This window comes from Ranitomeya variabilis, chromosome 6 (genome assembly GCF_051348905.1).
Source record: "Ranitomeya variabilis isolate aRanVar5 chromosome 6, aRanVar5.hap1, whole genome shotgun sequence".
Lineage (NCBI taxonomy): Eukaryota > Metazoa > Chordata > Amphibia > Anura > Dendrobatidae > Ranitomeya > Ranitomeya variabilis.
Genome location: NC_135237.1, coordinates 16255326 through 16281066, shown reverse-complemented (window position 1 = coordinate 16281066; position 25741 = coordinate 16255326). Strand labels below are relative to the sequence as shown.

General features: G+C 49.1%; 1 protein-coding gene across 1 annotated transcript in view; it reads right to left on the bottom strand.

Annotated features, from left to right (window-relative positions):
• Window positions 1-347: 347 nt before the first annotated feature.
• Window positions 348-25741, bottom strand: part of LOC143782218 (uncharacterized) — a 58444-nt gene continuing 33050 nt past the window's right edge. Inside the window, exons 5-8 of the mRNA XM_077269429.1 lie at window positions 16931-16975; window positions 2722-2848; window positions 2549-2635; window positions 348-2102 (exon numbers count right to left, since the gene is read on the bottom strand). Coding sequence (XP_077125544.1) covers window positions 442-2102; window positions 2549-2635; window positions 2722-2848; window positions 16931-16975 — 1920 coding nt within the window. The 3' untranslated portion in view covers window positions 348-441. The remainder of the gene's footprint in view (window positions 2103-2548; window positions 2636-2721; window positions 2849-16930; window positions 16976-25741) is intronic.

Sequence of the window (25741 nt, the reverse complement as noted above, 5' to 3'; positions counted from 1 at the left end):
ACATCTCCCGTGTCACGGTCATTACCATCCCCTCTCCCCGTGTGTCACACTCATTATCGTCCATCTAGGGAGGGTCACCTTTAGGTTCTCTGGTGGCGCCAAGCCTAGATTTACCCCTGGCAGGTAGGTGGGGGCTGACTACAGCAGTGCGGGGCACAGATGGGTTCTCTCTAAGCTTTGGTGACCTTCCTGGCTCAGGTTCAGGGCTCTTCACTGCCATCAGCCAGATCCAGACTGATCTCGGTTGTCCTAAGGACAGAGAAGGGCTGACCCTGATGCTGGAACTAGATAACTTCTCCTACTATCAGTGGCCAGAGTCACAAGGTGCGAGATAAGAAAGGTGAGACGTAGGACTATCATGAGATAAGCAGCGTTTTTATTGTCCGCCCTGAGACACAGGCCGTGAACATTTCTAGGGCCACAGTGAGCTCTGCAGGGCCGCTATGTCTCCGTCTCACCAGTGTGATCCCGCCTATGCCTGATGAGAGACGACTGATAGCGGAACGTCTTGTCGCAGGTTGCACAGTGGAAGGGTCTCTCCCCAGTGTGGATCCGCTGGTGAATCACCATGTTGGACTGCTGAGTGAACTGCTTCCCACATTCTGCGCAGGTGTATGGCCGCTCCCCGGTGTGGATCCGCCGATGAATGGTCAGCTTGGACATCTTAAGAAAACTCTTTCCGCATTCGGAGCACACATATGGCTTTTCCCCCGTGTGGGTTTTCCTGTGCTCTGTTAGACGTGACCACTGAATGAAGGCCTTATCACATAAGGAGCACTTAAAGGGACGTTCTCCGGTATGAGTTCGAAGGTGGACAGCTAACTTAGACTTATCTAGAAATGATTTGTCGCACTCAGTGCAGGTATACTTCTTATCTGGAAGTAAAAGAGCACCTAGGTAGTCACTCAAGGGCGACCGTGGAAGATAAGTGTCTTCACAGTCTTGCTCAACATCTGGAGGACTTGTTGGGTTGAGGACTGGTGGTAGCATAAGTAAAGGTCTGAATTCTGCAGACTCAGTCACTTCTGCTAAGGGTGTTTGGTCTGGAGTTGGTAACTCCTCGTGAGACGTCTCATCCATGAGTTGCGGCTCGTGAACTTTTACATGGAGTTTGAGGCTTGAGTGTTGGGAGAACGCTTTCTCGCACAGAGAGCATTTGTATGGTTTCTCCCCGGTATGGGTTCTTTGGTGGACCATGAGTGTGTAATGGTAGCTAAACGTCTTTTTGCAGTCATTACACTTGAAGGGTTTCTCTCCTGTGTGAGTCCGCTGATGTACCACGAGGTTGGACTGTTGGCTGAAGCTTTTGTCGCACTCGGTGCACTTGTACGGCCTCTCCCCGGTGTGGATCCTGAGATGAACGATGAGTTTGGACATCTTGATGAAGCTCTTATCACATTCAGTGCATTGATACGGTCTGTCACCAGTATGTGTCCTCTGATGTTCCACCAGATTGGATGGATAGTGGAAGGTCTTATCACACTGGTCGCACTTGTGGGGTTTCTCCCCGGTGTGGGTCCTGAGATGTTCCTTAAGGTGTGACCTCTTGGTGAAGCCTTTCCCGCACTCGCTACACTTGAATGGCTTCTCTCCGGTGTGCGACCTTTGGTGCTCGATCAGCTTAGACTGTTGGGTGTAGCTTTTTTCGCACTGGGTGCACTTGAAGGGTCTTTCTTCTATGTGGCACCGCTTGTGCATCACCAGCTGGGACCTCTTTGGGAAGCTCTTGCTGCATTCAGGGCACTTAAAGAGCTTCTCGCCCGTGTGTGTTTTCTGGTGCAGAGATAGGACAGACTGGTTACTAAATGATTTATCGCAATTGTTACACTGGAAGATCCTCCCTGGGGGAAAGACACACTGTGGGGTCACCACTGGGACCTCCTTTATGACTTCATTCAGAACCATTCCTTCCTTATGGGTTTTCATATGCGCGTCCAGGAGAGGTCTGCTGCCAAATATCATCTTACATTGCAAACATCTGTGCACCATCTTTTCTTTGCAAGGTTTTCTCTGTGTGCAGACATCGCTGCCGTTCACTACAGGGTTTGGACAGCTCGGTGCCGCTTCTCTTTTTTCTTCTGCTTCCCATCTTAATTCTTCCTCTGTAAGGAAACAGATATGTTAAATGTGTAAGGGAACGCGGCTGTAGTATTTCCTACTGCACACTAAAACAAGAAGAGGGCAATCACTGGAGGACATCATGGTCGGAAGAATAGAAGTAACAAAGCAAAGAGGAAGACCAGCAACCCCATGGCTCGATACAATCAAGATAATTGCGGAGAAGACCTTGGTGGACCTATCTAGGCTTGTACAAGATCGATGTTCCTACAGGTTGTTCATCTTAATGCTAACAAACTAAAGAGTAAATTATCATGCAGCAACTACTCAATTAGCTGTGAGTGGGCAGCACTATGGTCAATCTTCACCTTTTCCATCCACATAAATTATTGGATGGATGTAATTAGGGTTACGGATATCTTCAGATTCTGACTTCAGGAATTTATAATTTTGTCATCTCATTTACTAAGTTCTAAAATTTGTCACTTACCCAAACGGAATCCAAAATAATTAGTAATAGACGCATTATCATCTGGAACAGGTCTCGGTAAGAGGGAGATCCGGGGATGCTGATACCCTACAGAAGGAAAGAAAACCATAAAGAATAGCTGGACTATAGCAGGACCGGCCCCACGGAGAATCCCGGGAATCACAGCTCCTTACCCACAGACAGCACCACCTCCAGGTTCTCCTGCATGACTTCTCTGTACAGCCTTTTCTGCCACTCCTCTAGATGGCACCATTCGTCCTCGGAGAAGTACACTGCCACCTCATCAAAGGACACGGGGACCTGGAATATGACGCCACATACTCATAGCAGAACTACAAGAGGATTGGCGGACCGTCAGCGAGTCACAGTGATTGCTCTATTGTGTGCATACTAGTGGCCACCAAGACAAGTCGGAATGTGAATGTGCATCTCCCCTTTAAAAGGAGACAAATATAGGGAGGGAAGGGACTTCAGATCCCATCTCTCTTAGCTATTGGTGGCCAAAGTTTGCACACTGCCACGCAATTCATTGTTATGGGAGTGCTGAAGACGGCCATCTCCTGCACTCCCATTAATGAGCAGCACTGCGCATTTGTGACTACTCTTCCATTCATACGGGGCTTTGAGCTTTGGTTCCTTTGATCGGTGGAGATCACAGAGGTTGAACCCCCAGTGATTGGGACCTTAACCTCTATCCAAACTTGAGAATAAGCTTTAAGTTTGCATTTATTTTAGCTGACAGCGCTCATTTAAAACTAATTTGTGCATATGGGAGTAACTATATGTTCTGCTTTGGGGGCACCAGTGTGAACGGAACTAAGTAGCCGAGCTCGCTCCACACAACGTAGATGCCGGCTGTGTTACATTGCTGGTCTCCAAGAGCAGTCGTCAGGGCTGAGCTCCGATCACTGCTTTAACCATTTACACTCCGTCATCAATCTCATGTCAATTACGTTATTGCCGATGCTTGCACACAAATGCTCCCAATCGGCCGCCCGCCACCTCGTCTAAAGGCCCCTGTTGCTGCCAAATTGGTCCTCCTCCTTGGCCTCATAGGGGACTGCGATTTACACTATATACTGTCATACTGTGGTTCAAATTCCATGTGAAGATTGAAACAAAGCAAAAAAACTAAATATATATATATATATATATATATATATATACACATATACACACAGAAGTCTGTATCCTCTATGTTTAAAGTTTGTGAATAAAGAAAACTCTTTTTTACGGATTCGGTGAAGCTGGACATTCTCTTCCTTTTGGATTTTATACGCCTGGACACAGCGGGTCCGTGCTCCCGTGGTTTGGTTTATGCATCACGGGTGAGATGAATTATATTTCTTCTCACTTAGAAATTTCCTTATTTTTTAAAGAAAAGCACAGTTTTTTTCTAATGAAGCTAACATTAAATGATTCAGAAATACATTGTTAATTTGGTAAATGACCATTCTAGCTCCAAACGTCTGGTTTGTAATGCAATATCTTCATAGGTGTATAGAGGCCCATTTCCAACAACCATCACTCCAGTGTTCTTATGGTACTTTGTGTTTGCTAACTATGTAAGAAGGGTAATGGATGGTTAGAATACCCTTGAAAACCCTTGTGCAAGTATGTTAGCACAGCTGAAAACAGTTTGGCTGATTAGAGAACCTATAAACCTGACCTTCCTTTGAGCTATCTGGAGCATTACATTTGTTGGTTCCATTAAAGGGAACCTGTCACCCCCCCCCCCCCCCCAGGCGTTTGTAACTAAAAGAGCCACCTTGTGCAGCACTAATGCTGCATTTGGACAAGGTGGCTCTTTTAGTGATGCTCCTTGCACACGCGGAAATAAACACTTATAAAATGTGCCCCCTCATACTGGAGGCGGGACTTTCCTTCCTAATCACACGCAGCTCAGCCGTCATTCATACCCCCTTGGCGCCGTGCTCCGCCTCCTCAGCGTTGTTTGAATCTGTCCCGGAGCCTGCGCTGTCATGTTATCCCTTGGGCATGCACAGTTAGCGCTGCCCGTCTTCTGACATCATTTGAAGTCATGTAGAAAAGCCGCGGAGACACCATCACGTGTTTCTCAACGCAAGCAATAAATAGCCAGGTCTTTCACCGGGAAGGAACAACCACGGGAAGGGCAGCATCCAAGAAAGGAAAACCACCTATGCCAAAACATGGTATCCATCCACAGACAGCTGTTTCGGGGTATTTGCCCCTCATCAGTGTGGAGTAGGAAACTGGCTATTAGGAGCAGTGCCTGGTGAAAGGCTATAAACATAAGGGTGAATGACCTCAGAGAGATCAAAACATCCAGCACCGCGGAGACACCATCACGTGGTTCTCAACGCAGTGATCCAGAACACTGCCCCCATCCCATATGGGAAATATGCAAATGCATGTAGAAAAGCCGCGGAGACACCATCACGTGTTTCTCAACGCAAGCAATGAGTTTTGGGATCAGCTGACGCCGCACAGTCTGAAGAAGGCAGAGGGAGATGAGTGAGAGGCGAAGATATGCACTGCGCATGCCCATGAATCCCAGCCCCGCAGTGTGAATAAATAAGACACTGCGGGGCGCGATCTCGGGCAGCGCGGCCGCACAGGCGCAGTCAGCCTGACAACAAATGATGTCAGAAGACGGGCAGCGCTAACTACGCATGCCCAAGGGATAACATAACAGCGCAGGCTCCGGGACAGATTCAAACAACGCTCAGGAGGAGGCGCCCGGCGCCAAGGGGGTATGAATGACAGCTGTGCCGCGTCTGATTAGGAAGGAAAGTCCCGCCTCCGGGACGGTTTCACGGTATGAGAGGACACATTTTATAAGTGTTTATTTCAGCGTATGCAAGGAGCATAACTAAAAGACCACCTTGTCCAAATGCAGCATTAGTGCTGCACAAGGTGGCTCTTTTAGTTACAAACGCCTGGGGGGGTGACAGGTTCCCTTTAAACTCTCAAAATTGCCAGAAAAAAAAGAACTTTCATGTGAAACTCGACAGTTTATTTTTGTTCTTAGTAATGAAGGATATTCCATGCGAGAAATTGCCAAGAAACTGAAGCTTTCCTACAACGGTGTGTACTACTCCCTTCAGAGGAGAGCACAAACAGGCTCTAACCAGAGTAGACAGAGAAGTGGGAGGCCCCACTGCACAACTGAGCAACAACACAAGGACATTAGAATCTGTAGTGTGAGAAGTCGACGCCTCACAGGTCCTCAACTGGCAGCTTCATTAAATAGTACACGCAAAACACCAGTGTTAAGGTCTACAGTGAAGAGGCGACTCCGGGATGCTGGCCTTCAGGGCAGAGTGGCAAAGAAAAAGCCATATCTGAGACTGGCTAATAAAAGGAAAAGATTAATATGGGCAAAAGAACACAGACATTGGACAGAGGAAAATTGGAAAAAAAGTGCTGTGGACAGACAAATCCAATTTTGAGGTGTTTGGATCACACAGAACATTTGTGAGACGCAGGACAACTGAAAAGATGCTGGAAGAGTGTGACGCCACCTGTCAAGCATGGTGGAGGTAATGTGATGGTCTGGGGTTGCTTTGGTGCTGGTAAAGTGTGAGATTTGTACAAAGTAAAGGGATATTGAATAAGGAAGGCTATCACTCCATTTTGCAATGCCATACCCTGTGGACAGAGCTTGATTGGAGCCAATTTCATCCTACAACAGGACAATGACCCAAAGCACACCTCCAAATTATACAAGAACTATTTAGGGAAGAAGCAGCAGCTGGTATTTTATCTGTAATGGAGCGGCCAGCGCAGTCACCGGATCTCAGCCCCATTGAGCTGTTGTGAGAGCAGCTTGACCGTATGGTGCAAAAAAGTGCCCATCAGCCAAACCAACTTGTGGGGGGGGATTCTGGAAGCATGGGGGGGAAATGTCTCCTGATGACCTCAGCAAATTAACTGCTACCGTGTTTCCCTGATAGTAAGACACCCCCGATAGTAAGACGTAGTGGGGGTTTTAGCGGGGTCGGCTAATGTAAGATGCGCCCCGAAAGTAAGACATAGTAAACTGTACCGTATGTTGGAAAAATATAAGCCATAGTACCGGTACCTTTGGCTGCAATAACTGTGGGATGCGGACGGTTAGGGCTCCTTCTCACTTGCAAGCAATACGGCCGAGGCTCGCAGGTTAAAACCAACGCTGGCGCCGGCACTTGGGAGCGGAGCAGCTCCATGTAATGCTGTGCAGCCGCACGCTCCGCTCTGGAGTGCCGATGCTCTGAGCTCTGGCACTGGCACTCCAGAGCGGAGCGTGCGGCCGCACAGCATTACATGGAGCTGCACGCTCCGCTCCCAAGTGCCGGCGCCAGCGCTGGGTTTTAACCTCGGCCGTATTGCTTGCAAGTGAGGAGCCCTTAGAGCGGGATGCGGACGGATCTGGAGCGGAGGGATGTGGAGGCCGCGGGAGCAGCAGTAATGTTGTCCGTGGTCCATCAGGACCATGGGCAACATACAAAAACACGCAGCCTCAGTGCCCTCATGTGCAGCCGCTGGTGGCCCCTCTGATTGGCCCAGCGGCTCCTGCATGAGGAAGAAGAAGCCACACCTCTACCCAGCACTGCAGAGGAATTGATCCGATCGCCATTACGGTACCAAGTAAGCAATTCACAAAATGCACCTTTTACCCTATGGGAGGCTGTGTGGGATACTGTATGGGGCTGTTACACTATCCCACACAGCCTCCCATAGGGTAACAGCCCCATACAATATCCCATACAGCCTCCCATAGGGTAACAGCCCCATACAATATCCCATACAGCCTCCCATAGGGTTACAGCCCCATACAGTATCCCATACAGCCTCCCATAGGGTAACAGCCCCATACAGTATCCCACACAGTCTCCCATAGGGTTACAGCCCCATACAGTATCCCACACAGTCTCCCATAGGGTTACAGCCCCATACAGTATCCCACAGTCTCCCATAGGGTTACAGCCCCATACAGTATCCCATACAGCCTCCCATAGGGTTACAGCCCCATACAGTATCCCATACAGCCTCCCATAGGGTAACAGCCCCATACAGTATCCCACACAGTCTCCCATAGGGTTACAGCCCCATACAGTATCCCACACAGTCTCCCATAGGGTTACAGCCCCATACAGTATCCCATACAGCCTCCCATAGGGTAACAGCCCCACACAGTATCCCACACAGTCTCCCATAGGGTTACAGCCCCATACAGTATCCCACACAGTCTCCCATAGGGTTACAGCCCCATACAGTATCCCACACAGCCTCCCATAGGGTATGGGGCTGTAACCCTATGGGAGACTGTGTGGGATACTGTATGGGGCTGTAACCCTATGGGAGACTGTGTGGGATACTGTATGGGGCTGTAACCCTATGGGAGACTGTGTGGGATACTGTATGGGGCTGTTACCCTATGGGAGGCTGTATGGGATACTGTATGGGGCTGTAACCCTATGGGAGACTGTGTGGGATACTGTATGGGGCTGTTACCCTATGGGAGGCTGTATGGGATACTGTATGGGGCTGTAACCCTATGGGAGACTGTGTGGGATACTGTATGGGGCTGTTACCCTATGGGAGGCTGTATGGGATACTGTATGGGGCTGTTACCCAATGGGAGGCTGTATGGGATACTGTATGGGGCTGTAACCCTATGGGAGGCTGTATGGGATACTGTATGGGGCTGTAACCCTATGGGAGACTGTGTGGGATACTGTATGGAGCTGTTACCCTATGGGAGACTGTGTGGGATACTGTATGGAGCTGTTACCCTATGGGAGACTGTGTGGGATACTGTATGGGATACGGAACCATAAGCAGTGCTTATACCGTACGCTATATTTTTGCCCCTAGACATGAGCGCTTCCGGTTCCAGTGGTAAAAGGAAGAGCTACACTGTGGAATATAAAAAAGCGATTGTCGAAGAATCTTGGGGCAAAAATGTAGTGGAGTTCTGCAAGGAGAAAATGTTGGATCACCGACTGGTCCAAAAATGGCGTGCAGAATACACTAACCTGAGTGAAAAAGTGGAGAGCGGAATGGCTAAAAAGCGCAAGATTGGATGTGGTCGGCAACCAATGTATACAGGGCTGGAAAGCCTGGTCTCTGAGTGGGTTGCAGACAGGAGAGCAAAGACATTGGTGGTGACCAGGGCTCTGATTCAGGAGTATGCCCTTGCAGTGGCACCACAGTTTGACATTTCCCCTGAACAATTCAAAGCATCAGAGCACTGGGTGGATAGCTTTCTTGAACGCAATGACCTGTCTTTGAGAAGATCCACAACCCTCTTTAGGCTGGAAGATGCTGAGATTGTTAAACGTGCATTTGCCTACAAGAAGTTTGTGGATGACATTGACTTCTCTAAATACAGTCTTTGCAACATGATCGCCATGGATGAAACTGCCGTGTTCATGGGCCAAGCAGCTCAAACCACCATTGATCAACGAGGTGCCTCCTCAGTGTACGTTCCCTCCACCGCTTATGAAAGTGCACGTGTCACCTTTTAGCAATTCGCCTGGATGGCACTTAAGTAACACCGCTACTCATTGCAAAGGGCAAGAAGGACAAGATTGAGCGGGTTTCTGGCATTTATGTGCTGGAAACTGAAAAAGCCTGGGCCACACAAGCTGTTATAAGGAAGTGGCTTGATTTAATGCTGCCGCTTGTTATGCGAGGGAACAAAAGAGGGATGCTGATCTGGGATGCAGCCAGCACACACCGCGCCAAAACCATGAAAAACTTCCTTCATGAGCGGAGAATCGACCAAATCATGATTCCTGCAGGGATGACGGCTTATCCCCAGACTCTGGATATCGCCATTAACAAGCCGTTCAAGGACTATCTGCGTGCGGAAATCAATGTCTACATTGAAAACCGAATGGAGAGAAATGTACGTGGGAACTTTGTGAAGCCCAGACTGCCAGAGATTGTGAACTGGGTTAAGAATTCATGGGGTAAGATCACTGACACCTGCGTTGCAAATGCACTGCGAGCTGGCTACCTGGACAAGACCTGCTCATTTCAGGACAGTGCCGTTGCTACCCATGAGAGATATAGGCCAATGATTCAGCAGGAAATGGAGTCCCGAGAGTCCCAAGAAAATCCACAGGAACCTCAGAGTGTGGATGTTTATGATGATGTTCCTGAAGATGATGACATGGTTGTCATGGAATAAATCTGTTTTATCTTCCAGTATAACATATTCAGACTGTTCGTTCTTACCGTTTTTCATTGTTTTACATGTTATACATGGAAATACCGTCATGATACGGTTGTAACAAGACATTCTTGGCATTTGCTTTTATAAAACTGTTTTGTGCTGAATACCATACTGTTCAGGTTGTTAATAAATGTTAATTTTATGGTAAAAACAAAAAAACTACTTTTTTTTACCAATGTAAGACATACCCCGAAAGTAAGACATAGTGGGACTTTTGAGTGGTAAAAGAATGTAGGACGCTGTCTTACTTTCGGGGAAACACGGTAGAATGCCAAAGCTCTGCAATGCTGGAATTGCTGCAAAGGAGCATTCTGTGACAAAAGCAAAGTGTGAAGGAGAAAATTATTTCAAATAAAAATATTTTTTTCAGACCTTGCCAATGTCTGGACTAGATTTTACATTCATTTGGCAACTCATTGGATTAATAAAAGTATGAGTTATTCAGAGGCGTAGCTAGGGTTTCAACTTAGGGGGGGCGAAACATCTGAGTGGGCCCCTAACCAGCTAACCCTGATTATTGCTACGGTTGTGCACTCTTATTGTGAATATAGGGGAACCTCAGAATATGACCCTACTGTTATTGAAAATAAATCTATATACAAAAACGAACATTGACTTTACCGCCATATTGGACCATATGCACAATAATAATGTCCCCCAAGTTCCCCCATGTACTGCTCCATTATACACAGTATGGTGAGCTTAAAGCTTCCCTATACACAGTCTAAGGCCCCCACAGCTCCCCTATACACATTATGATGATTCTATAACTCCCCTATACACAGTATGATGTTCCCACTGCTCCCCTCTACACAGTATACCACTGCTCCCCTATAGATAGTATGAGCCCAATGCTCCCCTATACACAGTATAATGCTGACAGAACTCCACTATAGAAAGTATAATGCCCCCCAGAGCTCCCCTATATACAGTGTAATGGGCCAACAGCTCCCATATGCACAATATGCCATCACAGTTTCCTATACACAGTATGATGGGCCCGCAGCTCCCTTATACACAGTATGATGGGCCCGCAGCTCCCATATACATAGTATGATGGGCCCGCAGCTCCCTTATACACAGTATGATGGGGCCACACCTTCCTTATACACAGTATGATGTCCCCCACAGTTCCCTATACACAGTATGATGGGCCTGCAGCTCCCTTATACACAGTATGATGGGCCCGCAGCTCCCATATACATAGTATGATGGGCCCGCAGCTCCCTTATACACAGTATGATGGGGCCACAGCTTCCTTATACACAGTATGATGGGCCCGCAGCTTCCTTATACACAGTATGATGGGCCCGCAGCTCCCTTATACACAGTATGATGGGCCAGCAGCTCCCTTATACACAGTATGATGGGCCAGCAGCTCCCTTATACACAATATGATGGGGCCACAGCTTCCTTATACACAGTATGATGGGCCCGCAGCTTCCTTATACACAGTATGATGGGGCCACAGCTTCCTTATACACAGTATGATGGGCCCACAGCTTCCTTATACACAGTATGATGGACCCGCAGCTCCCTTATACACAGTATGATGGGGCCACAGCTTCCTTATACACAGTATGATGGGCCCGCAGCTTCCTTATACACAGTGTGATGGGGCCACAGCTTCCTTATACACAGTATGATGGGCCCGCAGCTCCCTTATACACAGTATGATGGGGCCACAGCTTCCTTATACACAGTATGATGGGCCCGCAGCTTCCTTATACACAGTGTGATTGGCCCTCAGCTCCCTTATACACAGTGTGATGGGCCAGCAGCTCCCTTATACACAGTATGATGGGCCCGCAGCTCCCTTATACATTGTATACGGGAGCTGCGGGTCCATCATACTGTGTATACGGGAGCTGCGGGCCAATCATACTCAGTATGATGGACCCCACAGCTCCCGTATACACAGTATGATGGGCCTGCAGCTCCCTTATACACAGTATGATGGGCCCGCAGCTCCCGTATACACAGTATGATGGACTCACAGCTCCCTTATACACAGTATGATGGACTCACAGCTCCCTGTCATGATTTGGATACCCTGGTCATTTACTCATCCTCCGGCGTATTCACTATTTTGTGGGACTGCTGCAGTGTCGCTGCTCAAACTTATGAGTGCAGCTTCTGACTGGCCAGAAGTTAGAAGCTATGTCACAAGCGCTCAATGTAAGACCATGAGGCTATGTGCACTTGTTGCGGATTCGTGTGCAGATTTACCGCGGATTTCCTGTGTTTTTTGTGCAGATTTCACCTGCGTTTTACCACCTGCGGAATCCTATAGAGGAGCAGGTGTAAAACGCTGCGGAATCCGCAAAAAGAATTGACATGCTGCGGAAAATACAACGCAGCGTTTCTGCACGGTATTTTCCGCACCATGTGCACTGTGGATTTCGTTTTCCATAGGTTTACATGGTACTTGTACACCAGATGGTAAACTGCTGCGAATCCGCAGCGGCTAATCCGCAATGTGTGCACATAGCCTGAGAGTGAGAAAAAGGCCAGAACGAGGCTGCCACAGACTTACATTGATTAGTGACCTCTGCGCTGCTCCATGAAACACTGGAGCCGTGGACAGGCCACAAACTGCAGGAGACAGAGCCGAGCGGAGACTTAGGGTATGTGCACACGCTGCGGATTCGCAGCAGTTTCCCATGCGTTTACATTACAATGCAAACCTATGGGAAACGAAATCCGCAGTGCAGATGCTGCGGAAAAAAACGTGCGGAAGCGCAGCGGTTTACATTCCGCAGCATGTCAATTCTTTGTGTGGATTCTACTGCGGGTTTACACCTGCTCCAATAGAAAACGGCAGGTGTAAACCCGCAGCGCAATCCGCAATAGAAACCGCGATAAATCTGCAGGAAAAACCGCAGCGGTTTTGCCCTGCGGATTTATCAAATCCGCTGCGGAAAAATCCGCAGTCCTCCACAATACGTGTGCACATACCCTAAAACAGATGAAAACGCCAGAAGGTGAGTATCAGACAGGGGGCAGGGGACGTGGATTTTCAGCACCGCTCCAGCAATGAAATAAAAAATAATGCTGGAGTGGTGCTGTAAATGTGATGCAGCTCTTGGTTACTGTATGCCGGCTCCTTATACTAATACTCATAAAAGACCCAGGTGGTACGTATCAAAAGCCCCCTACCCCCCCCCCCCCCCCATCTCCAGCCTCCCCAGACAGCAAATATTACGTGATGGAGTACATATAATATCATAACTAAACATTATAATATTCAGCCCCCAGTGACCTGTCCCACTCCCCCACTTCAATACCCCCATCAACTCCATCATCTCACATCCACCCCCTCAGTGCCCTGTCCCACTTCACTCACCTTCTGCCCTCACAACACCCAAATGGTCTTACATTCACCCCCCAGTGTCCTGTCTCCCCTCCCCCACAATACCCCCATGGTCTCACATTCACCCCCCCAGTACCCTGTCCCCCTCACTCACTTTCAGCCCCCATAATACCCCAATGGTCTCACAGTGACATACCTGAATTTAAGAAACCTAACAAGTTCCATCCAACGGCACTTACTGATAAAGTTTGCAGGCAGGACCAGGAAGTGTCTAGGTGAAATAAAAGATGTGGGCACTAGGACCCAGCGTGCCTGAGCCAATCCCAGCGTGCACAGAGTGAAGAAAAACTACAGCCAGGGAAAAGCTTAATGATCAGGTCACAGGCGAAACCATTCACTGCAGGAGGGAGACTGCAGCCGGCCACTGTGCTAATAGCGTGCACGGGAGCAGACATTATACTGCTCTGCTCCTCTGCGGTGTCCTGCCTCCCAACAGAAGTGGCCCTGGCTCCCAGTGGGCCCCTTCATGTGACAGGGCCCGGGGCGACGGCCCCCTCTGCCCCCCCAGTAGCTACGCTACTGGTTATCATGGAAAACACAAAAATGTCTGGGTGTCTGGGTGACCCCAAAATTTTGAACGGTAGTGTATCTAATATATAATTGCCTAGAATACTACTTCCTGCAATTTGTGCCAACTTCCGTGGCTTTGTCCGGAGCTAATGTCCGGAGATAATGTCCGGAGCTAATGTCCGGAGCTAATGTCCGGAGATAAGTGACGTCACCAGTGTCCTACACCCAGGCAGAGCACAGGGGCCCCAGGCAGCATATGGGGCCCCAGGCAGAGCACAGTGGCCCCAGGCAGAGCACAGGGGCCCCAGGCAGCATATGGGGCCCCAGGCAGAGCACAGTGGTCCCAGGCAACATATGGGGCCCCAGGCAGAGCACAGTGGTCCCAGGCAGAGCACAGGGGCCCCAGGCAGCCTATGGGGCCCCAGGCAGAGCACAGGGGCCCCAGGCAGCATATGGGGCCCCAGGCAGAGCACAGTGGCCCCAGGCAGAGCACAGGGGCCCCAGGCAGAACATGGGGCCCCAGGCAGAGCACAGGGGCCCCAGGCAGAGCACAGGGGCCCCAGGCAGCATATGGGGCCCCAGGCAGAGCACAGGGGCCCCAGGCAGAGCACAGGGGCCCCAGGCAGAGCACAGGGGCCCCAGGCAGCATATGGGGCCCCAGGCAGAACACAGGGGCCCCAGGCAGCATATGGCGCCCCAGGCAGAGCACAGTGTCCCCAGGCAGAGCACAGGGGCCCCAGGCAGAACATGGGTCCCCAGGCAGAGCACAGGGGCCCCAGGCAGAGCACAGGGGCCCCAGGCAGCATATGGGGCCCCAGGCAGAGCACAGGGGCCCCAAGCAGCATATGGGGCCCCAGGCAGAGCACAGTGGCCCCAGGCAGCATATGGGGCCCCAGGCAGAGCACAGTGGCCCCAGGCAGAGCACAGGGGCCCCAGGCAGCATATGGGGCCCCAGGCAGAGCACAGTGGTCCCAGGCAGAGCACAGGGGCCCCAGGCAGCTTATGGGGCCCCAGGCAGAGCACAGTGGCCCCAGGCAGAACATGGGACCCCAGGCAGAGCACAGTGGCCCCAGGCAGAGCACAGGGGCCCCAGGCAGAACATGGGTCCCCAGGCAGAGCACAGGGGCCCCAGGCAGAGCACAGGGGCCCCAGGCAGCATATGGGGCTCCAGGCAGAGCACAGGGGCCCCAGGCAGCATATGGGGCCCCAGGCAGAGCACAGGGGCCCCAGGCAGCATATGGGGCCCCAGGCAGAGCAGTGGCCCCAGGCAGAGCACACACCAAATCGGAGGCCGAGGGGCCCCGCCCACCAAATCGGAGGCCGAGGGTCCCCGCCCACCAAATCGGAGGCCGAGGGTCCCCGCCCACCAAATCGGAGGCCGAGGGGCCCCGCCCACCAAATCGGAGGCCGAGGGGCCCCGCCAACCAAATCGGAGGCCGAGGGGGCCCGCCCACCAAATCGGAGGCCGAGAGTCCCCGCCCACCAAATCGGAGGATAAGGGGCCCCGCCAACCAAATCGGAGGCCGAGGGGCCCCGCCAACCAAATCGGAGGCCGAGGAGCCCCGCCAAACAAATCGAACGCCGAGCGGCCCCGCCCACCAAAGCGGAGGCCGAGGGGCCCGGCCCCGCCCACCAAAGCGGAGGCCGAGGGGCCCCGACCACCACATCGGAGGCCGAGGGGCCCCGCCCACCAAATCGGAGGCCGAGGGTCCCCGCCCACCAAATCGGAGGCCGAGGGTCCCCGCCCACCAAATCGGAGGCCGAGGGTCCCCGCCCACCAAATCGGAGGCCGAGGGTCCCCGCCCACCAAATCGGAGGCCGAGGGGCCCCGCCCACCAAAGCGGAGGCCGAGGGGCCCCGACCACCACATCGGAGGCCGAGGGGCCCCGCCCACCAAATCGGAGGCCGAGGGTCCCCGCCCACCAAATCGGAGGCCGAGGGTCCCCGCCCACCAAATCGGAGGCCGAGGGTCCCCGCCCACCAAATCGGAGGCCGAGGGTCCCCGCCCACCAAATCGGAGGCCGAGGGGCCCCGCCTACCAAATCGGAGGCCGAGGGTCCCCGCCCACCAAATCGGAGGCCGAGGGGCCCCGCCCACCAAATCGGAGGCCGAGGGGCCCCGCCCACCAAATCGGAGGCCGAGGGGCCCCGCCCACCAAATCGGAGGCCGAGGGGCCCCGCCCACCAAATCGGAGGCCGAGGGGCCCCGCCCACCAAATCGGAGGCCGAGGGGCCCCGCCCACCAAATCGGAGGCCGAGGGTCCCCGCCCACCAAATCGGAGGATAAGGGGCCCCGCCTACCAAATCGGAGGCCGAGGGGCCCCACCAACCAAATCGGAGGCCGAGGAGCCCCGCCCACCAAATCGAAGGCCGAGCGGCCCCGCCCACCAAAGCGGAGGCAGAGGGACCCCGCCCACCAAATCAGAGGCCGTGGGGCCCCGCCAACCAAATCGGAGGCCGAGGGTCCCCGCCCACCAAATTATTCTTACATTTGAATAAATAAAGTATATATGGATTCTAGACTCCCGATTCTTTAGAATCGGGCTGCCATCTAGTATATATATATATTTTTTTTTTGTTAACTATCAAATCCCTCCTTTTCTCCCCAATAAAAATAAAAAAACATATTTGGAGTCATCACATCCATAAAAGTCTGGTCTGTCAAAATCTAAAATTTATTAACCCGTGCAGTGACCGCAGTAAAGAGAAAAAAATCTCCAGAGCTGCATTTCTCCATTCACAACATCTCCCTATAAGAAATATAATAAAGAGCGACTAAAAGGCGGTCAGCCCCCAGATAGGGATCCCTGAAAACCTCAGCTTAGCGCAGTAACAGCAGGACGGGTCTCGGAAAATTATCACAAAAACTAAAAAGTTTATTTCTTTTTTTTCCTTTATAACCTTCTGCATTTTTTTTTTCACTAAACTAAATAAGAAAAAAAAAATTGTGAAAGTTTTGTATCAGCGTAATCGCAATGACCTGGAGAATCGTAATAACAATAATCTTATTTCTATAGCACCGACATATTCCGCAGCACTTTACAAAAAAGCGATGTCGTACATTCTCTTGTTCTTGAACATCACAGTCGCCCTTCCCCAGAGGACTGATAACAGAGAACAATAGATTGCATATTGCTGCACAGAAATTAGGACATAGACCTCAGGCTTAGTGGCGCCACCATTGGCCATAGTGTCGTTCCATATACACTTTGTCGCAGTATGGATCATTTATGGACAGCGTTTCATTCCTCAGATACGTCAGATCCTGTGAAAGGGTTAATGCAACTACTCACCGCCCCCAGTGCGCCATCATACATCATGGACCACCAGTAGGGCACCTATAGGGCATTGCTGGCAGGAAGGCGCTGGTGATGCTCCTGCTCTGTGAGCCTGGAGCTGCTGCACTTTAGGTCACATGACCAACTACATCCTGCTGGCCCAGCTGCCAGAACTACAACTCCCACAATCCCTTGCAGGCTGACTAGCTGGGGATATAAGGACGATTTCTTCCATGTACACAATCTGTAGGGTGACAGGCGGAGCGGAGTACAGAGTCCAAACAACTGGAGCAAACCTCTGTAGCACCCGGCGCCCCTGTCTGCGCTATATTTCTGCTCAGCCTCATAGTCTCAATGGGGTAAAAAAAAAAAAGAAAAACAACTGTACCAATCATAAGAGATTGAACATGCATAAAAAAAACGCCGTACAGACCGACGAGAACTGCAAATGTGCAGCAGAGCTTAAAAGTCGTGACATGAACGCGTCCTCTGCGTTTTCCTCCTTTGTTCGTAATGCGATGAATATTTAGAAATTTTGGAGATTCTGATGAAGTTTTTATATTTTTGTAAGTTTTTGATCCCAAATATCATTTTGTATATTAAAGCCAGCGGGAACATCAAAGCCAGAGAAATGTGTTTAAAAGAAAAAAAAAAAAAAAACAGCACAAAAAACACTCACTTCGTAGAATTTGGGTCTCATTTTACACTTAAAGCTTTAAATGGAATCTGTCGGGTCACTTTGTGATGAAGAGGTGTGCAGTGTCTGAAAAACTGCCAATACATCGCCGGTGTCCAATAAACGCGCCCAAATGCACAAGGTATCATGGCTGGAATATACAGCGGGTGCAGTAGCGTAGCTACTGGGGGGGCAGAGGGGGCCATCGCCCTGGGCCCTGACACATGAAGGGGCCAATTCTGTGAGGAGGCAGAGCACCGCATAGGAGCAGAGCAGTGTAATGTATGCTCCCGTCTGACGGAGACTCTGCACACTAGCTATTAAGAACAATGCAATACAGTATGGATTAAAGATAGAAGAAACTATACACCCATGGGAATAGTGACATATAGCCTTTATTAATGGAATTAATGGTAATGACAAGAATATTTAAAAAAATTTTAAAAACATACACAAATGATCAAACAGCAGGATAAAATTACAGCTCAGTCCCCTTTAAAACATCAGGATTTTGCAAGTTTTTTACTGCAAACTCATACAACACGTGAAGAATATATGCCATATAATAAAGTGACCATGTGCACTGAAAGAATATGTAAAATGATATGTTTCTTTGCTCAATATCGAAATATAAAAAACCACAAAATAGAAAGAAAAAAATTATTGTTGAGAAAGACATATATAAAAAATATGGACAGATATATATTTCAATGTTGTCTCCTTTTACAGACAATGTAGTTTGTTTATTATAATTTCTCCTCTCTTGACAAGTTTTGTTTAATATGATGTGTCTAGTATTTTGTGGTGAGATTTGCGGTTCCACAATATAATCTCTACCCATTCTTCCATTCCATTTTTTTCTAATGGATGCACCATATAGGCACAGATATATGTGCATATGTTGGCGATTTATGATGTGTTATATCCATAGGAACAGGAATATTTTATTCCAGGTGGTTTGTTATAGCCAGCAAAATATCTATTTCGGTTATATTTCTTTAACAAAGATATACAAAAGCTTCAGACGATCTGATCACGGCTTGTTTATTTACATTTTTTTCTCCCACGCTGTGTCCCCTGGTTGTGCGCATGCGCGGTCTGTGCCCGGGAGCTTCGGTTTCCTGCGTCCATGTATCCTTGGCCACGCTGGGTACTCCGCCCCCATGCGGCCGGTCATGTGACGCGGGCGCCGGAACTTCCGGTCCTCTGGACCGCGCATGCGTCGAAGAGATCCGGGACGCAGCGTTCGGCTATAGTCCACTATAAAAAGCCCCTTTACTACGGTTTAGTTACCCCTGACGAAGGAGAGTAATTTCCGAAACGCGCGTCGGGTGCGCAGGAAAAGCTATTGGTCCCCCCAGGTATATACGCATTATATATTTTTTCTGCACCTTATACCATGTATATATTTTTTGGCACAGTGTTGCACGAATTTAGGTACGGTATCTACGGTCAGCAGTTGCTGACATAGGAAACAGTGCCATATGCACAGGACTTTTCTGCACTTTATATTATATATTCTCTTTGGCACACTGTTGCATCAATTTAGTTGTGGTATCTATGGTCAGCAGTGGCTGACATAAGCTGACTACACCCCTTTGTAAGGCACTGCACTTTTTTGCACTTTTGGTTTTGCACCTTATAGGACTTTTTTGTGGTTTTTTTATATTTCGATATTGAGCAAAGAAACATATCATTTTACATATTCTTTCAGTGCACATGGTCACTTTATTATATGGCATATATTCTTCACGTGTTGTATGAGTTTGCAGTAAAAAACTTGCAAAATCCTGATGTTTTAAAGGGGACTGAGCTGTAATTTTATCCTGCTGTTTGATCATTTGTGTATGTTTTTAAAAATTTTTTAAATATTCTTGTCATTACCATTAATTCCATTAATAAAGGCTATATTTCACTATTCCCATGGGTGTATAGTTTCTTCTATCTTTAATCCATACTGTATTGCATTGTTCTTAATCTAGCGTATATAGTGGTTCTCACTATAGGTTTGCACAGCGCATCAGGTGGCTACTCTCTATTATCTAAGGTATATATATAAAAGGTCTTTTTTCCTCTATACATCAATATATGAAAATAAGGGATACAGGATCACCGGGGTATACACTGTGTTATTAATATATCACACTAGCTATTAGCACAGTGGCGGCTGCAGTCTCCCCCCTGCAGAGAATGGTTTCGCCCGTCTGACCTGATCCTGAAGCTTTTTCTGGCTGCAGTTTTCCTCACTCTGTGCACGCTGGGATTGGCTCAGGCACGCTGGGTCCTAGTGCCCACATCTTGCATTACACTGACACTTCCTGGTCCTGCAGTGCAAACTTTATCAGTAAGTGCTGGGGATGGAACATTTTAGGTTTATTAAATTCAGGTATGTCACTGTGATGTGAATGTGAGACCATTGGGGTATTGTGGGCGCTGAAAGTGGGTGAGGGGGGACAGGGTACTGAGGGGGTGGATGTGAGATGATGGGGGTATTGGGTACTGAAGTGGGGGAGGGGAGACGGCACTGGGGGGTGAATGTGAGACCATGGGGGTATTGTGGGGGAGGGGAGACAGGGCACTGGGGGGTAAATGTGAGACCATGGGGGTGTTGTGGGGGCTGAAGGTGGGTGAAGTGGGACAGGGCACTGAGGGGTGGATGTGAGTTGATGGGGGTATTGGGGCTGAAGTGGGGGAGGGGGGACAGGTCACTGGGGGCTGAATATTATAATGTTTTGTTCTGATATTATATGTACTCCATCATGTAATATTTGCTGTCTGGGGAGGCTGGAGATGGGGGGTAGGGGGCTTTTTATACGGACCACCTGGGTCTTTATGAGTATTAGTATAAGGAGCCGCATACAGTAACCAAGAGCTGCATCACATTTACAGCACCACTCCAGCATTTTTTTTTATTTCACTGCTGGAGTGGTGCTGAAATCCACGTCCCCTGCCCCCTGTCTGATACTCGCCTTCTGGCGTTTTCGGCTGTTTTTGACTCCGCTCGGCTCCGTCTCCTGCAGTTTGTGACCTGTCCGAGGCTCCAGTGTTTTATGGAGCAGCGCAGAGGTCACTAATCAGTGTGAGTCTGTGGGAGCCTTGATCTGGCCTCGTTCTCACTCTCAGGGTATGTGCACATGTTGCGGATTTGCAGCACTTTTCCATGCGGTGTACAGTACCATGTACACCTATGGAAAACCAAATCCGCAGTGTCATGGTTCCCAATGGCAAGGGAACGTAAGAAACATATAAGTAACGAACGAGCTCTCGGGTGATGGAAACGAGTTGACCGTGAGCTAAATCTACCACACAACTAACAGTAGCCAGGGAGCATACCTACGGCTTCCTATATGCCACGCGCCAGCCGGAGGACTAACTACGCCTGGTAGAGGAAGAAACAGACCTGGCTTACCTCTAGGGAAATACCCCAAAAGATGATAGCAGCCCCCCACATGTAATAACGGTGAATTAAGAGGAAAAGACATACACAGTATGGAAGTAGATTTAGCAAAGAGAGGTCCACTTACTAGATAGCAGAAGGATACAAAAGAGGACTTCACGGTCAACTGAAAACCCTTTCAAAAACCATCCTGAAATTACTTTAAGACTCCTGTGTCAACTCATGACACAGGAGTGGCAACTTCAGCCCACAAGAGCTTCCAGCCACAGAGAATAACAAAAACTGCAAACTGGACTAAAGATACAAAACAAAAGGACAAAGTCCACTCAGCTGATCAGCAGACTAGTAGCAGGAACATGCAACCGAAGGCTCTGGTTACAATGATGACCGGCAAGGAAATGACTGGAGAGCAAGGCTAAATAGGAAACTCCCAAACACTGATGGAAGCAGGTGAACAGAAGAAGCAAAGTGCAAACAAGTCACCAGTACCACCAGCAACCACCAGGGGAGCCCAAAAAGCGGATTCACAACACCGCAGTGCCCATGGTGTGGAAAATACCGTGCGGAAATGCTGCGTTGTATTTTCCACAGCATGTCAATTCTTTGTGTGGATTCCGCAGCGTTTTACACCTGCTCCTGTATAGGATTGCACAGGTGTAAATACGCAGGCGAAATCCTCACAAAAAACGCAGGAAATCCGTGGGAAATCCACAGGTAAAACACAGCACGTTTTACCTGTGGATTTTGCAAAAACGGTGAGGAAAAATTCGCACACAAATCCTCAACATGGGCACATAGCCTCATAGTCTTACATTGAGCGCTTGTGACCTAGCTTCTCACTTCTGGCCTGTCAGAAGCTGCACTCACAAGTTTGACCCGTGGGACTGCAGCAGGGCCCCAAAATAGTGAATATGCCGGAGGATGAGTAAATGACCGGGGCAGGGGACTTGCGCTTAAAACACTACTCCAGCGGTGGAAAAAAACCCTGCTAGAGTGGTGCTTTAATAATTTAATAATAAGCTATTTAGCACTGTAAAATTGATAAAGGCTTGGAATAAATGTCTGCAGTCACATTATATGGCTGCAGACTGCCAAATCATGACGGAGCTGTGGGCCCATCATACTGTGTATAAGGGAGCTGTGGGCCCATCATACTATGTACAGGTCCTTCTCAAAAAATTAGCATATAGTGTTAAATTTCATTATTTACCATAATGTAATGATTACAATTAAACTTTCATATATTATAGATTCATTATACACCAACTGAAATTTGTCAGGTCTTTTATTGTTTTAATACTGATGATTTTGGCATACAACTCCTGATAACCCAAAAAACCTGTCTCAATAAATTAGCATATTTCACCCGTCCAATCAAATAAAAGTGTTTTTTAATAACAAACAAAAAAACCATCAAATAATAATGTTCAGTTATGCACTCAATACTTGGTCGGGAATCCTTTGGCAGAAATGACTGCTTCAATGCGGCGTGGCATGGAGGCAATCAGCCTGTGACACTGCTGAGATGTTATGGAGGCCCAGGATGCTTCAATAGCGGCCTTAAGCTCATCCAGAGTGTTGGGTCTTGCGTCTCTCAACTTTCTCTTCACAATATCCCACAGATTCTCTATGGGGTTCAGGTCAGGAGAGTTGGCAGGCCAATTGAGCACAGTAATACCATGGTCAGTAAACCATTTACCAGTGGTTTTGGCGCTGTGAGCAGGTGCCAGGTCGTGCTGAAAAATGAAATCTTCATCTCCATAAAGCATTTCAGCCGATGGAAGCATGAAGTGCTCCAAAATCTCCTGATAGCTAGCTGCATTGACCCTGCCCTTGATGAAACACAGTGGACCAACACCAGCAGCTGACATGGCACCCCACACCATCACTGACTGTGGGTACTTGACACTGGACTTCAGGCATTTTGGCATTTCCTTCTCCCCAGTCTTCCTCCAGACTCTGGCACCTTGATTTCCGAATGACATGCAAAATTTGCTTTCATCAGAAAAAAGTACTTGGGACCACTTAGCAACAGTCCAGTGCTGCTTCTCTGTAGCCCAGGTCAGGCGCTTCTGCCGCTGTTTACCTGGGGAATGCGGCACCTGTAGCCCATTTCCTGCACACGCCTGTGCACGGTGGCTCTGGATGTTTCCACACCAGACTCAGTCCACTGCTTCCTCAGGTTCCCCAAGGTCTGGAATCGGTCCTTCTCCACAATCTTCCTCCGGGTCCGGTCACCTCTTCTCGTTGTACAGCGTTTTCTGCCACATTGTTTCCTTCCAACAGACTTACCATTGAGGTGCCTTGATACAGCACTCTGGGAACAGCCTATTTGTTGAGAAATTTCTTTCTGGGTCTTACCCTCTTGCTTGAGGGTGTCAATGATGGCCTTCTTGACATCTGTCAGGTCGCTAGTCTTACCCATGATGGGAGCTTTGAGTAATGAACCAGGCAGGGAGTTTTTAAAAGCCTCAGGTATCTTTTGCATGTGTTTAGAGTTAATTAGTTGATTCAGAAGATTAGGGTAATAGGTCGTTTAGAGAACCTTTTCTTGATATGCTAATTTATTGAGACAGGTTTTTTGGGTTATCAGGAGTTGTATGCCAAAATCATCAGTATTAAAACAATAAAAGACCTGACAAATTTCAGTTGGTGGATAATGAATCTATAATATATGAAAGTTTAATTGTAATCATTACATTATGGTAAATAATGAAATTTAACACTATATGCTAATTTTTTGAGAAGGACCTGTATAAGGGAGCTGCAGGCCCATCATACTGTGTATAAGGGAGCTGTGGGCCCATCATACTATGTATAAGGGAGCTGTGGGCCCATCATACTGTATATAAGGGAGCTGCGGGCCCATCATACTGTGTATAAGGGAGCTGCGGGCCCATCATACTGTGTATAAGGGAGCTGCGGGCCCATCATACTGTGTATAAGGGAGCCGTGGGTCCATCATACTGTGTATAAGGGAGCTGTGGGCCCATCATACTGTATATAAGGGAGCTGCGGGCCCATCATACTGTGTATAAGGGAGCTGCGGGCCCATCATACTGTGTATAAGGGAGCTGCGGGCCCATCATACTGTGTATAAGGGAGCTGCGGGCCCATCATACTGTGTATAAGGGAGCTACGGGCCCATCATACTGTGTATAAGGGAGCTGTGAGTCCATCATACTGTGTATAAGGGAGCTGCGGGCCCATCATACTGTGTATAAGGGAGCTGTGGGCCCATCATACTGTATATAAGGGAGCTGCGGGCCCATCATACTGTGTATAAGGGAGCTGCGGGCCCATCATACTGTGTATAAGGGAGCTGCGGGCCCATCATACTGTGTATAAGGGAGCTGCGGGCCCATCATACTATGTATAAGGGAGCTGCGGGCCCATCATACTATGTATAAGGGAGCTGCGGGCCCATCATACTGTGTATAAGGGAGCTGCGGGCCCATCATACTGTGTATAAGGGAGCTGTGCACACATCATACTGTGTATAAGGGAGCTGCGGGCCCATCATACTGTGTATAAGGGAGCTACGGGCCCATCATACTGTGTATAAGGGAGCTGCGGGCCCATCATACTGTGTATAAGGGAGCTGCGGGCCCATCATACTGTGTATAAGGGAGCTGTGCACACATCATACTGTGTATAAGGGAGCTGCGGGCCCATCATACTGTGTATAAGGGAGCTACGGGCCCATCATACTGTGTATAAGGGAGCTGCGGGCCCATCATACTGTGTATAAGGGAGCTGTGGGCCCATCATACTGTGTATAAGGGAGCTGTGGGCCCATCATACTGTGTATAAGGGAGCTGCGGGTCCATCATACTGTGTATAAGGGAGCTGGGGGTCCATCATACTGTGTATAAGGGAGCTGCGGGCCCATCATACTGTGTATAAGGGAGCTGCGGGCCCATCATACTGTGTATAAGGGAGCTGTGGGCCCATCATACTGTGTATAAGGGAGCTGCGGGCCCATCATACTGTGTATAAGGGAGCTGCGGGCCCATCATACTGTGTATAAGGGAGCTGCGGGCCCATCATACTGTGTATAAGGGAGCTGCGGGCCCATCATACTGTGTATAAGGAGCTGTGGGCCCATCATACTGTGTACAGGGGAACTGTGAGGGACATCATACTGTGTATAAGGAAGCTGTGGGCCCATCATACTGTGATAAGGGAGCTGCGGGCCCATCATACTGTGTATAAGGGAGCTGTGAGTCCATCATACTGTGTATAAGGGAGCTGCGGGCCCATCATACTGTGTATAAGGAGCTGTGGGCCCATCATACTGTGTATAAGGAAGCTGTGGGCCCATCATACTGTGATAAGGGAGCTGTGAGTCCATCATACTGTGTATAAGGGAGCTGCGGGCCCATCATACTGTGTATAAGGAGCTGTGGGCCCATCATACTGTGTACAGGGGAACTGTGAGGGACATCATACTGTGTATAAGGAAGCTGTGGGCCCATCATACTGTGATAAGGGAGCTGCGGGCCCATCATACTGTTTATAAGAGAGCTATGGACCCACCATACTGTGTATAGGGAACTGTGAAGGCATATTGTGCATATGGGAGCTGTTGGCCCATTACACTGTATATAGTGGAGCTCTGTCAGCATTATACTGTGTAAAGGGGAGCCATGAGAACATCATACGGTGTATCGGGGAGTTATAGAATCATCATACTGTGTATAATGGAGCAGTACATGAGGGAACTTAGGGACATTATTAAATGTAAAGTGGG